This window comes from Hermetia illucens, chromosome 3, assembly GCF_905115235.1.
Source record: "Hermetia illucens chromosome 3, iHerIll2.2.curated.20191125, whole genome shotgun sequence".
Classification (NCBI taxonomy): Eukaryota; Metazoa; Arthropoda; class Insecta; order Diptera; family Stratiomyidae; genus Hermetia; species Hermetia illucens.
The window spans coordinates 44,966,522-44,983,246 of record NC_051851.1 but is presented as its reverse complement, the minus strand read 5'-3'; the positions used below and the strand labels follow the sequence as shown (position 1 = coordinate 44,983,246).

Genomic DNA, 16,725 nt, shown 5'->3' with positions numbered 1-16,725 from the left:
AAAATAATAATGTTTGGCGTTTGTTATTTTTATATTCCCTCATCGTTCACAGCGCTCCAAGCCCATTTCACGCATATACCACATCCTTACACACTTCCAATAAGTTATTTAGTTATTTTTTGTCTACACTAGAAATTACCTAGAAATAATTCATATGGCAAAACAACGTTTACCAGGTCATCTAGTTATTTATAACGCCCACAAGCAGGCTTCCACAGCTACATTGAATTGTTAATTTCTTTATAATGAATCAACTAAACTTGCACTAAGATAGATGACACACTGTCGGTTTTGGTTTCAGGAGTTCTTTAGCTTCTTACAGATTTGATGCCTCAAAAAGAGTTATATGATAAAGATACTTTATGCATGCAAGTGCAAAATAAATGCCTTAATTTTCGAAAGTCATTATGTTTAAGTTAGTGATTTGTATAAAATTATTTATAGTGTAAAGTGAAGGTCAAAGACATGTATTTTTTTTGAAACGGGTTTCTAGCTGCTCTTCTCCAATTGCGTTAAAAAACAAATAACATGTTTTGTAATAATTCCAGAACTCACAAAATGTTAGTTAACATCAAGACAGAATGAGGTCCAAACGTGTCGCAGTAGAATTCCTGGCTGCCTTTCTTTTAAATTTTCTTCTTACAATCAACGGCCAAGATTCGATTTATTATCCGGTAGATAACGAAAAGTCAGTGGGCGAAAAGTGCATAAGAAGTGATGGATTAAGTGGAATTTGTGAAAATATCGAAAATTGCCCCCAGAAAAATGTGACTCTACAGAATTTGGACTTTTGCTCATTTTCGAGTCAAACACTAATCTACTGCTGCCCACAAGTGCTGGCGAAAATTGCAAAATCAAAAACCTCGTTGAGGCTGGTGGAGGAAAGTACGTCGTAAATTTTATTTTCAGGACATGGTGTTTTTTCACAACTTTAAATAGATAATTTACTTTTAATTTGAAAAAAAGGGCCAAAAATTTTTTATAGAATATAGAAGAGTATAGAGTATAGAATATAGTACAAGAAGAAGAGTATAGAGTATAGAATATAGTGTATATATTAAGAAAAGAACTAGATTTTTTTCTTATTCTGTAAATTTTTTGTTTTCCTTTTGCACACAATTGTTTGAGAGAACAACAAGCGAAAAAACATGCAGATATGACCCGGTAGTTAAGAAATTACGAGAAAAGGATGTTTTCTACACGAAAGCCAACAAAGGAAACGCGGTTGTAACACTTTACAAGAATGAATACAACAGTGCCCTAGAAGAAAAAATGAAAAATGGGAATTTTTCAAGTTGAGAAACAATCCTCTCCCGACTCTATAAAAAGGGTTGAAAAGGCGCTCAACGAAAGTAGGAAAATACTAGAAGAACACTGCAGACCTGAGGATGCCAAACCCGTCTTTACCGAGAATGAGAATCCTGCCAAAAATCCATAAGCAAGGTAATGAGACACGAGAAATCGTTGCAGACATCAACTTTCCAACCTATAAAATTGCAAAGTGGCAGTGAAATCAGCACCATTAGAAATTATTACAGCAAGTATTCAGTAAAGAATAGCACGGAGCTGAGTGGAGAAACTTGCTACACACAAAAACCTGTCTGGTATCATTTAATGGAAAAGCCTTACATCCGAGCATACCAACTAAAAAAGCCATTTGGAAACTCGAGGATTGGCTAACGGAATAATGTGTGGAACTTAATAAGAGGAAAAAGGCGAAAATCTACGCAAAACTAGCAGTTCTCTGCATGAATGAGAATTACCTCATCTGTAGAGACCAGTTTTATAAAACTACTTCAGGAACTACAATGGAGAATCCGTTATCCCCATTGATAAGCGAAGTTTTCATGAAAAGCATAGGAAAAGAAATTGAAAAACCAGGTATCATGCGAAAATTTTCAGCACGTTACGTAGACGACGTATTGGTAATAATCCCAAACGAGGATATTGAAAAAAACGCTGCAAGCAATGAACAGCATACATCGCAATATAACTTTCACAATGGAAAAGGAAGATGACCAACGAATAACGTTTCTGGACCCATCAGTAATAAGAAACAACAATAAACTCGAGTTCGATATATTCAGAAAGAAAACTCACACACAGCGTACCATATCGAGGACCTCAAAACACATTTGGGCAGAAAATGGCGGCTTAACAGAGTATGGTAGATAGATTGCTAGTGACGCCATTGACGGAAGAGCGCTTCAAAAGGGAAATAAACAACATAAAAGACCCAATGGTGAAAAAGGGATATAGTAGGGAGGCAAAAGACAGAATACTACGTAAAAAATAAAATAGAATGAAAGGGACCAACTCACAACGCTCTACAATTAGCGAACAAGTCGGGAAACCGCAAACTTCACGATTCAGGTATACAAAGTTATGTGTTTCCCTCTGTGAGAAGCATAATGCCATTGCCGCTCTCTATAGTTCTGAATGTTAGCTGACTATAAATGGCAATGAACGGCGTCTTACGGTAATAGAGACGAATATGTTGCATTGCACTGGTGGCGTGATACGTTTTGATCACGTCCGAAATGGCAATATCCGCAATCGACATGGGGTTGCACCGATCGTGGAAAAACTGCGTTTTCGATGGTGTGGTCACGTAATTCACGCTAACGAGAATTCACTTACCGATATTGGTCTCAACATCGAAGTCAATGGTAAGCAACCAAAAAGCTGGCCGAAACATCGGTGGCTTGATGCGCTGGATAGGGATTTAAAGACCGCGCAAATACATCCTGATCACGACGAGCCCCGCTTGTGAACGGGACAAAGGCTGAAGAAAAAGAAGAAGATGTGAGGAGCGATGAATGCACGACAGCTCCGTGTCACATAGCTAAAAATTTCATTGCCCTCTATATTTTAGAAAGCGATTTAAATAAATCATTTGATGGCACGCCTAGTTTTGATAATAGTCAACCCCATACGCTTGATACTCTGAGTTTAATAACATTAGCAAATGCCAACATATGTAAAAAACGGCTGGGGAGAATTAGATACTTCTTGTATGGAATTTTAATATTTCACTTGAATGTCAATTATTCTCGTTAATTATGAGCATTTTATTTGTATGGTTTAGGATGCTATTAATTCAAACGAAATTGATAAGTTTGAACTGCTATAACTTTGATAGTAATAGTTGGATTTTCATGAACATGTGTATACACGAGGCTGTCCTCTATGTCGTTGCAAAATTTAGAACTCCTAGCATGAACTTAAGGGGAGTTTTTCAGTCAGTTTCTAAAAGTTGGTAATATACTATTAGTAAGTTTATTTGAGCAGATATCGGAATGGGACATATTTTGAGGATTTCATTTAAGCGCACTTTCCTGATTTTTTTCGGACTTTTGGGTTGGATAGTTTCCGAAAATGAGTCCTCTCTCACTTTAAGTGCGTCTATTTTGACTCCTTACTTACGCACTTTGCAATTTACGGCAAAACTAATGTTGTTTCGGAAAGTACTAATCATTGCTTTTCATTTGATACCCTACACGACTATATTTGGTGAAAAAAAAATCGAAATCCGCCCATTGCATGTATGAGGAGCCCCCCTTTAAACTCCTAAATTTATGTCACTCACTGAATGCGAGGAATTCCATAGTTCTCATCTGTCTACTAAATTTCGTTTGGATCGGTTTAGCCAGTTTGGAGGAAAGTGCATGTGACAGACAGACAGACAGGCTGTGAATCGATTTTAATAAAGTTTTGTTTTACACAAAACTTTAAAAAGAGGAGGTGAGTGGAACTTATAAGGTCAGCTGCCCAGAATGTGAAAAAGTGTATATCGGTCAGACTAAAAAGACGAAAAAGCAACGATCCTCGAAACATTAAGTCAATGGTAGGAAGGCAAATAATTGTCGAAGAGGGATATGCCGTAACGGTAGACAATGTGGATATTATAAAGCTTGTGCGGAAAACACATCTTTTGGATGCAGCGGAAAGCATATGCAGCGGGTGATAAAATATAGGGCGAAAACGGAAAGGATGGGAACAATGTAAAACAATTATAGAGTAATTAGTAGAGTTAAAAGTTACCGTATAATTAGGGGTAGTTTGAGACGGATAATTAGGTATTAGCACTGATGGAGGAGAGACGTGGTCTCCCAAACAATTGTATGCGAAAGGAAAATAAAAAATTTACAGAATACGAAAAAAACCTGGTTCTTTTCTTAATATTTAATCACTGTAAAAAATAAAAACATGCACCTAAATTTCAACTTAGAAATACTACTTTGATCCACAGATTCCCGGAACTAATTCAGAAAATGTAGAATACAAAATTATTAACTAAAACTGTTACTTATCCACTCAAAGTAATCCCGATAGATTGTTGTGCGTTTATACTAGCAAATCTGCCAGTGCTCGAAAAATTGTTTGTTGCTGGTATTTCATTTTTCGTTCATTTCATTATTAAAATCGGTTTACTGTCTGTCTGTCTGTCTGCCCGTCACACGCATTTTTCTCGGTGGCGGTTATAGCGATTGACACCAAATTTGGTAGAAAGGTGGGAACTGTGAACGCTCATACATATAGTGAGTTACATCCTTTTACGACGAATTTAAGGGGGTCGGGTCCCCATACATGCAAAAGGGGGGTGTAAATTTTTTTTTTCATGAAATATAGTCATGTGGGGTATCAAATTAAAGGTCTCAGTTAGTACTTTTCGAAGCCGGTATTAGTTTTGACTTTTGTTGAAAAGATGGGGAGTGCGGGGAGTTGAAAATGGTCATTTTTTTAACGAACCCATTCTCAGGAACTACCAAACCAAAAAATCTGAAAAAAATCAGGGGGCTGCCACTGTATGGTGCCTAGGCTCCGAAATACCCTCCATACCGATACCTGTTCAAATAAAGTTAATAATTGTATACTACTATAATTTTTAGCAATTGACAGGAAAACCCACCTTAAGTTCACCCTAGAATCAGAAAATTTTGCAATAAGGCTACAATATGGAGCATGATCCTGCCAAACTTGGTGAAAATCGCACTATTACTAACAAAGTTATACTAGGTCAAAAATGTCGCTCCTCCGCAAATTCAAGACTATGAATGTCAATATCACTTGAAAGTGGCTATTTTCACATAATATATGCATATTTTACGTGCTACATACTAATGGGACAAATGCACACTCAAATCTCTTTATGAAAGAAATACACAAAACCTTTCATACCTGAAGCGCCAAGCTTCCGGTTTCCCGTGTTTTTATTAATAAAATTCGATAGCCCCGCGCTCCCATTAAAGGAGTCATCCCGTATTCTTTGCACCAGAAACTCATTCCCCATAATGATTTTTTCGTTTAGTAAATAATTCGAGGAAAATAATGCATTGTATAACATGCGTTATCGTGGTGCGAAATATGCCTATTAGTTACTAATGTATTCTTCCATTTTTCACGAAGCGTTTCACCCAAAACGTCCCATAATGCAGAAATAGTACTCGTTATTCACTTTTTGACCTGAAACCGTTGTAATCTGCGAAAACTGTGAACTCTGCCGTCTGTTTTTACTGAAAACTGCTTCTTTTTTGGTGGCTTTCGGCTTATTCAGAGAATGTAATTGACGCGCCTAAATAAAACCATTTTCATTCCTAGGGCGCGAAACTAAAAAAATACCAGTTTGACCGCGCTTGAAGAACCGTAAAATTCGCGACTTAAGTGTCGCCGTTAAGAGAGAAGACCCACGACAGATAACCTTCTCTATCGATCCCTTATATTTTTAGGAGGCGCATCCTTTGGGATTCTCACCTGTCCTGGGCATCTTCAAGCCATAAAAATGGAGACTTCCCCTTTTTGTTTTGTAAGTGTTGGCCCTTTGTAGGCAACCAAAAAAATGAAATAATGTAAAACTTCACCTAATAATAAAAAATAAAGAGAATAACCAAAGAAAAATGAATACAATAATATTAAAGAGAAGAAGGACTTTGCCTTTTAGTAGAGATCAGGAACCAAAACGAGTAGAAATCAGGAATCAAAACGATAAGGTCTTTGATCGCTATGTTCCAGTAAAACTCAACAATTATTTATCGTATTTATATTATGTTCTACAACAACAAACATTTCATTGGATTCTAAAGCTTAGCGCTGAGAATGTTACGTCTGGTCCGCCGTTCTAAGTGTCATTCGCCTCTTCTCGAGTTGGAGGTCCCGCCAACTGAAGACGACGGACGAATACTACCACCTACCAAGTATAGAAGAAACAGTCCGTGCAATTCATCGGCTTAAAAATCATAAGACGTCAGGAGCCGATGCAATTACAGCCGAATTGGTGAAATATGGTGGTGACCAATTAGACGAAGTGGTTCATCAACTGATACTCAAAGTATGCGACAGCGAATCAAAGCCTGACGACTGGCAACGAGGCATTATCTGTGCCATAAATAAAAAGAGAGATATCAAGCAGTGCAGCAATGATACTTTTAGTATTACGTTGCTGAGTACCATCTATAAGATATTCTCCTCTATCTTGCTAGGCCAGATAGCCCCATATGCCCAGAACATCATTAGCCCATACCAAAGGGGCTTCACTACAGGCAAAACAGCAACAGATCTGATTTTCTCTGTGCGGCAAGCGATGTAAAAACTTTTGGAATATGGACAACAGTTGCACCATCTTTTCATTGCCTTTAAAGCCGCCTATGGTAGCATAACCAGGGTAAAACTGTACGCGGCCATGAGAGAATTCGATATCCCGATGAAATTGATAAGACTGACTAAGCTGACCCTGACCAATGTGCGAGGCCAGATAAAAGCAGCAGGATCACTCTCGAAACGATTCGACATCAACAACGGTCTATGACAAGGGGATGCCCTATCATGCGTCCTCTTTAACCTGGCTCTCGGGAAAGTGATCCGTGATGATGAGGTAAATGCAAGTCCAACCAACTACTGGCCTATGCTGACGATATCAACATCACGGGAAGAACGACCCGAGACATAGAAACTGCTTTCAGCGAGATCGAGCAGATAGCGCGAGATCTTGGGCAGCACATCAACGAAGGCAAGACAAAATATAGGGTGGCAATGTCAGCATCAAAAATCAACTAACTAACAACATCAAACCGCATTGGTCAAACGGGAAGAATAATGATAGGATGAGCTGATTATAGCAGCAAGAAGTGAGCTTAAATTATTCTCTCCAGGACCTGGACGAATGTGTAGATGAGATATAGCATATGCAAAAAAGGGGGTTTACTCCATGAGATCCGGAGGGGGGAAAGTAAATCCCACGGTCTCCATAATCAAATTGGCTCATCTTTGGGTAAAGTCGCAAAATTGAAAGTGAACCAGGATTTATTGTTGATGGAAAGCAAGGACGTACATGAAATCATCACAAAAGCGGGAACCTATGACGCCTTAACTCGAAATAACGAGAAAAGCTATTCTGTTGATAAAATTCGCGTCAGCTGAATCAGCTGTTTATTACCAGAACAGACATTGTCTGCTTTTCAGACATAAAGTTCCTATCTAAATCACTACCTGGCAACTCAGTATCTGTTCCCTCAAGAGGCCGCATGTTACCCGAAGCACGCTTGAATGTTGTTCTGGCAAATACTAATGCGATCAATACTTGTCGGAGACGGGATATGGAGGGCAAAGGGTGGACGACACTGCGATTTGGATTTGAAACCTTCGTTGATACGTTGATCACAAAAATTCCAGTTGTAAAACGCCACCTCTAATGCCTGAAGAAGTTTCATAAGTTCTCCATTGGCTGATTGCATTGATCCGAGATATTTAATTCCCTCAGTTCTGGGTAGGTCACTGCCATTGATGGTGATAGTGACTGCTTCTAGTCTAAGTACTCTGCGTAACTAAAAATGGCACCACCAAAACTCCCACATTGGTGACAAAGAAAGCTTTAAGTTTCTTCCCTGTCCGGTCTGATTTAGCTATTCGTAGCCAGGACCTGATGGTACGAACGGTTTTACTTGCGTATGGCCCATCATTTCATTGTGCTTCGTCACCTTATTTACCACCAGGTTGTCTGCAAAACCCCTTATCGTTGCCACCTTTGAATTGTAGGTTGAGGAGAAAGTTAAGCACTCCATCGTATCTGACGTTCATACAAAAGAGGTCCGAATACAGCACCTTGGGAATTCATAATTTAACAATATCCTTCTTCGGTTCTGTATTTGTTAAGAAAAGTCTTTCCGATTATTATAACTTGACCGCGGTACCATAACTAGTTATTATAGAAGTACTCAGCTTCAAAGTAGAAGGAGAGGAATCCAGAAGCATCAGATTATCTTAAGTGCTTTTCGTTCAATACAAATGCATGCTATTCGACATCTCTCCTGCTTTTGGGCAACATTTTCTAGCTCGAAGATAGAAGAATACCCACGTCTCAATTTTCTGCTCCCCATATACTATTTTTGCTAGAGAACAAACAGCATTCATGGCAATCGGTTGACAAAAATTCAGCTTTATTCCATGAGTCTGAAGAAGTGAAATATCTGGTAGTTTCTCTAAATTAGGAACTTTTTTGGTACAAACATGTAGAGGTAAAGATAACATGACCTCTCACAGCCTATGGTCTGTGCAGACGGACCTTTGCCTCGACATGGGAACTCAGGCCTCATGTAGTAATTTGGATATACGTTGCTTTAATTACGCATCCGTAGTGTGGTGGGTTAAGCTGAGAAAATTTTCGCTGTAAGCTAACCACGCTGCAAAGAACTGTGCATCAGGGTATTATCGGCGCCATGAGCACAAGATGCGGCGCAGCTCTAAATATATTACTCAATTTTCAGCTCTTGCATATATTTATTTAAAGCACTGAAGAGAGCAGCTCAAAAACTAGATCAATGGGAACAACGAACGTAGACGCACAGAGCATTGGAGAGAGTTTTTGGGAGAACTAAATCTAGTTCTTACATTGCCTTTTGATTCTCGGATACCAATACATCTTCATTATGTTTATTATGTATATGCTGCAGCCATGCACATTGGGACCAATTTCCTAACGTGTAGCAGTTCACTTATTTTTTGCTAGCTTCCCTAGAATATATATTTGTACGGATAATAGCCAGCCTCATCTGGGTTTTATTCCGTACGTTGTACCTATTCTGAGACCAAATAAAAGAAGAACCTCGTCTAGAGGACAGTTCTTTATTAATTTTTTCTCTTAGATATAGAATTGTACAAACTCGTGGTTACATATACATATATATTGACCACCTGTAGTGTTGGGCCAAAATCTAACTATGAAATGCCCTAGAACCTCCAGTTCAGAGCTAACTGGAGTTGCCTTTCTTAAAATTGAATCTCAGATACGAAGCCAGTATAACTCTATCCGCAAAGCGGGCTACGATCGCCTTGAAGCCAACTGATGACCAACCTGCTTAGTGTAGGAATTAAGGCAGGCACTTTCCCTATACTCGACCCGACTTCTATTTAGTTTTGTGTTTGCTAGAATCGGCAAAAATCCATAAATGCCTATTCTGCAATTGAATGTGAAAAGTTCAGACATCAATCTTCCGTGGCAATACAAAATGTTATTAATCAATATGCGATCCTAAGGGCGGCAAACTTGGTGATTGACGAACACTTGAAGTACCGGTGCATCACAATTTATAGTGATAGTCAAGCTGAATTGAGAGTGTTGATTAGTCCTTTGATCATCTCGAAAACTGTTCAGGAATGCAGGAATTATTTGGACCCTATTTTTAGATTCAGTACGGTGGAACTACACTGGGTGCCCGGTCATTGTGGCCTATAGAGAAATGAAATCTCGGTTCAATCTTTCCCAAGCTGGGACGGGAACCAGCAATTGGAACATCAGTGGCATTGGCAAAGGCTGTCTTCATAAACTAGGAACAAGCTTCCCCTAATAACAAGTGGTAGAGCCTAAATGTTGCTAGACACACCAAACTTTTTCTGTATGAACCTAACACGCATACCACAAAGATAATCCTTCCGAAAAACAGCAAAATTTGTGGAAGCATTGTGGGCCTTACTCAATTTCCAAGCGGGTATTTTGAGTAATGTTTGTAAGTTTAACGCCTCAGGCGTGACGATTCCTCATATTGACAAAAAAGGTAGACAGACAAACAGACACTAAACCGATACTAATAAGGTTTCGTCTTATACAAAACTTTATCTTCCATTCTATGATTTAATATTTAATTTCTATGATCTAATATATCAGGGTTTCGAAAAATTTAAAGTTGAAAGGAATTTTTGATAAAAATTTCAAAAGGGAATTTCTTGATCAAAGTAGTGCGTTATAGTATATTAATGTTAATGGATTTTCTTTTCAGTTTGCGAAGAATACTACCCGAGTATTGTAGCCAATACTTTGGTCGTTGGGGGAAAACGCTCTTTACCTGAAGAACATCCACATATGGTAATTTTTTATGGTTTTTTTCAATGCTTCCTATTTTACTGAAGACCTCATTTATAGGCTGCTATTGGTTGGAGTTCAGAAGAAGGAATTGATTGGAGATGCGGGGGAAGCGTGATTACAAATAAATTTATTATAACTGCTGCTCATTGTACTAGTTCGCGAGGGTAAGTTTTCTGCGAATTTATAATGTTATCTGAGTACCATCCGCTGCTTTTTTTTATCGCCACTACATTGGTTTAAAATCTTTCTGTTTGTCTCTCTGTCTGTTTGTTATATGCAAACCTAGAACAGATAAATCTGCTGTGACGAAGTTTAGTGAAGGTATGTATTCTGTGAAGCTCTTTGTATGCCGGCAGTTTTTTTCAATAAAAAGGTGAAATTTCAAATAAAAGGTGAAATCATCCAAGTTTACATATTGGTTGAAAAATAGAGAAGTTGTAGTCTCCGAAGGTCTGCAATATGAGCGGTATTTCATTCGCCTGCTCCAACGTCAATCTGACAAGAGAATGCATTCAATAATATGTAATATTCCCTCTTTTCCTTTCATTTAAAGAATCCTCAACTAATTACCCCCCCCCCCAAAATCCAAATCCAAAAATGTGCATAATGGATGTCAACCCTGGTTGTTTTAGGAACTGCAACAGGTTTGTTTTGTCAGTAGACTCGCGCGAATCCCCGTGTTTGTGAAGTTTCAAGATCCGGTTCGGATTCACACATTGGTTAAGAGGACACATGAATTTTTGCATTATGACACGTTAGATATCGAAGTACTCAAAGAAAACCCTCACCAACATTCCCTAGCTTGTGTCGACAGGGCACTTCGGTGGAGCCTCAATATTTCCGAGCAGACCTTCACGGTCAATTTCGCCACCTTGAGAGCGCTGCCCTCTTGGTCATATCCGGCTACTTAGGATGGTCATTTGACCACTGCAATCACATTTTGATTGTTCGAAAGTTAGGACCCAAAATGTATACGCTCTTCGAGCCTATCCAACATCCAACATAAAAATCTGAAAAATGCGTGTACAAATTCTAGGCGTTAAAATATATCCCATTCCGGTATCTGCTCAAATAAAGTTAATAATAGTGGGTTTCCGCATTAAGTGGATGGCGGACTTATGAATCCCTCGATTCTTAAACAAAATTTTAGTTTAGCCTCGGTCGGCTTAGGCCTAAAAATTTTACAAGGCGCATTTGCGTTCGTTATAATTCATACAATTACCTCCTTGTAACCACTTCGGTCACACTGCTCCCAGGGCAGAAGTGAGACAGCGTCTGATGAGTTACCACTGCCCTGGACGAAACCGCAAGTCATAAATGGTATGTAGCCTATTTAATTCGAGTATTTATCTAAACTCGATTGCCTTTCACAAATATAATACACAATCTCCTCCTACAGTCACCGAAAATACCATTTGTTTCCTTCATCAGGACTTATTAGCACTGATGAAGGGAACAAGTGGTTCCCGAAATATTGGTATTTGCAAGAATAAATATCTACACCAACGAAAAAGAAACAACAACAATTTGAAATAAATTCCCATAATGTCAATATCATCAGCATAGGCCAGTAATTGAGTGGACTTGAAGAGGATGGTAGCTCTTTAATTTACGTCTGCATCGTGAATCACTTTCTCTACACTTGGTGGTGCCACTTCTTCTACACTTGGTGGTGCCAGTATTTGTCCGTCATCTTCAGTTGGCGAGACCTCCAACTTGCCGATATTTTGGTTGTTGAGCAGTTCATCAAAATACTCAACCCATTGTTCCAATATGCCCATTCTATCGGAAATCGGCCTTCGCTCTTTGTCTCGGCAGGATGAGCATCGAGGTGTATAAGGCTTCATCCTGCTGACTTGTTGGTAAAACTTGCGCACCTTGCGCGGTTTCGAGTTCGCAGACCTGTCGGTTTTCCCGGGCTTCCCTTTTCCGTCTGTGAATTCGCATCTTCGCTCGACGGAGTTCTTGGTAGGTCTCTGCGCGGCCCGCGTTGTTTGAGAATGTAACATTACTCGGTATGCAGCATTCTTTCGTTCCGTTGCTGGCTTACATTCACCGTCAAACTAGCCCTTCCGAATTTTCTTGCGGCTGGGACCGAGCATGTTTGCGGCCGTATCAATGATAACGTTCTTCAGGTGATTGTGAAGATCATTTGCTGATGCTTTATCTCCACGGCTAGCTGCGGCTATTGCGGCATACATTTCGCCCTTGTAGGTGTTATCGAGGGTTGTGTTGTGAATGGCTTCAGTATTCACTCTCACCTGATTGTCAGAGGGGTTTGTAGATGATGTTATAATTCGCGCCCGGAGCACTATGCCAACGAGATAGTGATCCATGTCTACATTGGCCCCCTTGTGTGTTTTGACATTCATCAAGGCTGAGAGGTGGCGGCGTTCGAAATTCACTTGGTCGATTTGGTTGAAAGTGGTCCCGTCTGGAGAGGCCCACGTATGTTTGTGGACCGATTTCCGTGCAATCCAGCTACTTCCAACAACCATTTCGTGAGATACTCCTAACTTGTATCCCTATGTAAGCTATGGGAGGCGACGTATTGCCGGAATACGGGCTCCGTCCCTACTTGACTGTTGACTCCAAGTATGATTTTAATATTATACTTGGGACAGGCTTCGAAGGTCCGCTCAACTGCTTCGTAGAGGGTATACTTCTCTGACTCAACCGTCTCCTCTGTAGGGGCGTGAACGTTAATGACGCTTATATTTCTAAAGTCACCTCGCAAGCGCAGAGTGCATAGCCGTAATATGGAAAAGGAAGGGTAGACAGCAGTATGTTCAAATTACTGCACGATCCGGTTACATTCCCATATCATAAAGATTTTAGAACGCATTCTTGACAACCGTATTCGCGGCATCGTTCAAATAGCTATGAATCAAGCCGGGTTTGTCAGGAACTGCGGAACTACTGACCCAATACACGCTGCGTGGTTATTGATAGAGAAACGCGTGAGAAGCATCGCCCTCTTTACTTTGCATTTCTGGATCTCGAGAAAGCGTTTATCCGTGTGCTACACGAACTCATTTGATATGTTCGATGACACCTGGTAGCAGAAAAACGCGTGCGTTGGATTAAACTGCTGCAGCACGAGTTCGAAATGTGGCGGGTGCATCAAAACCGCTTCGTGTCTCTGTCAGTGTTCATCAACGACGCGTCCTCTGACTACTCCTCTTTGTTCTTGTTATGGACACTGCCACACGGGACATCTAACGTCCAGTGCTCTATACATTGCTTTATGCAAATGATATTTTCCTAGCGTCTAATAGCAAAAATGATCTGAAGAAACTTGTCCAAAAATGGAATAATCCCCTTATAATGGAGACGTTGCGTTGAACTAGTGACGTAACCAGCCTTGATCACATCCGAAATGATTTTGATTTTGATTTGATCTTGATACGCTGGATGGTGATTTGAAAGCCGTCAGAATGCATTCAGATCAGATCTTTGATTGAACAAAATGGCGTAACCGCTCACGACGAGCCCGTCCTGCTTGTGGACGGGAGAAAGGATAAAGAAAACGAAGACACTGAAGTGAGCAGTCTGATATCGTGAATGCAGTTCTACCCTCAAATGTTCTGATACCAGAAGTTCATCGCGAGTTCATTCTCCACGTTCTCCTCGAGTATTTCGCACAACATAACAAGGTTTATAGGACAAATAGGTAAGAGAGATGCTATAACTCCAATAATACTTGTATAAATCCAAAGACAGAAAATAACACAATGAAAAAGGAAACCGTTGGTTCCCGAAATACGGTGTTTGTCTTTCTTACCAAATTTTTTAGCCAATAAAGGAACTACTCTTCACAATATATTTAAATAACGGAATAAAATTAAAGTTTTTTAATTACAGAGTCCAGCCTGATATTATCCGAACTGGAGACTTAAATCTGCTCGAAACGGAGAACGACACGTATCCGATTGATTACAAGATAAGTGACATACATGTACATCCTCAGTACTCAGCGTCGCTGGTTTACCATGATATTGCACTTTTAAAAATTTCACCTGAATTCGAGTAATTGTTGTCAATCGAGTAAGCCCAGGAAGAAACTAACTCTCAATTTTTGGATATTTTCTTCCTTATTTTACTAGAATTACGGTTGTAGTTCCTTCTAGTTGACATTATTCATTATAGAATTACGCGACTAACAAAACCAGCTTGTCTTTGGGCTACGGAGGATATTCCCGAGAAAGAATTGACAGCCTTGGGCTACGGAACGCTCAAATACAGTGGACCTCAAGCTAATATTCTATACGAAGCAACGATCCCAGTTCTAGCAAATGACATGTGTAGTTTAAAGATCCCAACTAATGAGCGACTTCCAAACGGGATAAAAGATGGACAAATGTGCGCTCTTGATCCAAATGGGCAAAAAGATACTTGCCAGGTACACCTTCAAGTTTAAGATTGTAATTTGTTTAAATATTATGTTATGAATTTGCAATGTTATGATGGAATTACTTATCATTTAGGGAGACTCTGGAGGACCGTTGCAATTTAAACACTACATTGGGCTAATAGGCACGCCGTTTATAGTAGGAATCACATCATTTGGGCAATATTGCGCTGGACCTAGCCCCGGAGTGTACACAAGAGTTTCAACTTATTTAGATTGGATTGAATCTGTATTAAAAACTGACCGATGATATGCTCTGTTTTCAATAAAGCCGCTGGACTTGACGGTTTCCTTAGAGAACTTTTATTCACAGTTCCTACTGTCCAAACAGATGTGCTTCTCCCACTCAGACGGAAATTCTGGACTCCGAGATCTTTCTCAGTATGTACAGAATTACGTCCTAAAGGTTGTAGCTTAAATTATTGTGAAAGGTATTAAAAAACATTTCGAAAGCTTGGTAGGCTGAGAGCAGGCTTGTTTCTGCTCTGGATCCTCCAGCACTGACCACATTAACTTGTCCGATAAGCGTAGCATTTTCGGCAAATTTTAGCGAATATGTCGCTGGAAGATGTCTGTAACTTTCTAAGATATTTAACCGTAATGCCCACATTGGTGTCGAGTGCCAGATAACTGATAACTCATAACAGAAGTAATCTCAGACCGCCTATGTTTGGTAACATACTTACTAATGTACCTGCTTTTTGCTCTTGCTTTAAGGGGGTCATCCCGTGTGAAGGCCGTTTTTTTGCCTTTTTTAGAAATTTTTTGTGAGGAACTGGAGAAAGATATGAATACGAATTTCTCACCATAGATTTACTAATATCTTGAGTGTGCACAGTAATTTTTCCAGCCCGATCACATAGTTCACACTTAAACACACAGTCCACAAACTAGGATTATTAAAAAATATTAAAAACTAAATTGTTGGTGCCTTGTAAACAAGTCGGGAAACCGGAAGCTGGGCGCTTCAGGTATGAAAGGTTTTGTTTGCTTCTCCTGTGAGTATATTTGAGTGTAGAACTATCCCATTTGTACGTAGCCCGTTAAGAATATGCATTTAGCATATCAGATTTAGTACTTCGGGTTGTAAATTTACACGGTAAGGAGAATTTTGAACTACTGTAACTTGTTGCTAATAGTATGAATTTCATTAAACTTAGAGATAATATGCTTCATATTATATTTTATACTTCTACCAACTTTTATAACTCTGAGATAAACTTAAGGGCGGTTTTACTCAATTTTCTCAAAAGTATGGTAATATACTATTATTAACTTAATTTGAACAGGTATCGATATGGAGAGTATTTTGAGGCCTGGGGATCATATAGAGGAAGCTTCATGATTCTTTCCAGATTTTTCGGTTGAGTAGTTTCTGAGAATGGGTCCGTTAAAGAAATCACCACTTTACACCTCTCCCATTCCCCGCCTTTTTAACAAATCTCAAAGCTAAGATCGGCTTCGAAAAGTACTAATCAAGACCTTTCATTTGCTACCCCACATGACTATATTTGGTGAAAAAAATTTGACACCCCCCTTTTACATGTATGGGGACCTCCCCTAAATCTCAACGTAGAAGGGTATCACTACATGTCTGGGGGTCCACAGTTCCCATCTTCTCACCAAATTTCGTCTCAATCGGTACAGCCGTTTCTGAGAAAAGTGCCTGTGACAGACAGACAGACAGACAGACATTGAACCGATTTTAATAAGGTTTTGTTTTACAAACAAAACTTTAAAAAAACTACTGAATGAATCGCAATTATCCTAGTTTGCGGACCGTAGAAATAAGTTCTGAATAGGTCGTGAAAATTTGAAAGAATTTCTTTAGATAGATTTTGGGCTGTGCTGGCAGCCGATTTTCAACATGCAGTTTCGAGAAAAACGCATTTAGAAAGTAGAATGCGATTTTTAGCCATAAAACTTTAACTGACCATTAATCTGCTATACCTAATCCAAT

The 16,725-nt window shown here is 39.4% G+C and overlaps 1 protein-coding gene across 1 annotated transcript; it reads left to right on the top strand.

Moving 5' to 3' along the window:
* The first annotated feature begins 569 nt into the window (after positions 1-569).
* On the top strand, positions 570-15,046 carry LOC119651846 (venom protease-like). The gene is made up of 6 exons (XM_038055645.1): positions 570-885; positions 10,269-10,354; positions 10,412-10,518; positions 14,219-14,383; positions 14,504-14,756; positions 14,842-15,046. Exons 1-6 carry the CDS (start codon positions 582-584, stop codon positions 15,013-15,015), a joined length of 1,089 nt encoding a protein of 362 aa, XP_037911573.1. The 5' UTR covers positions 570-581; the 3' UTR covers positions 15,016-15,046.
* The last annotated feature ends 1,679 nt before the right edge of the window (positions 15,047-16,725 follow it).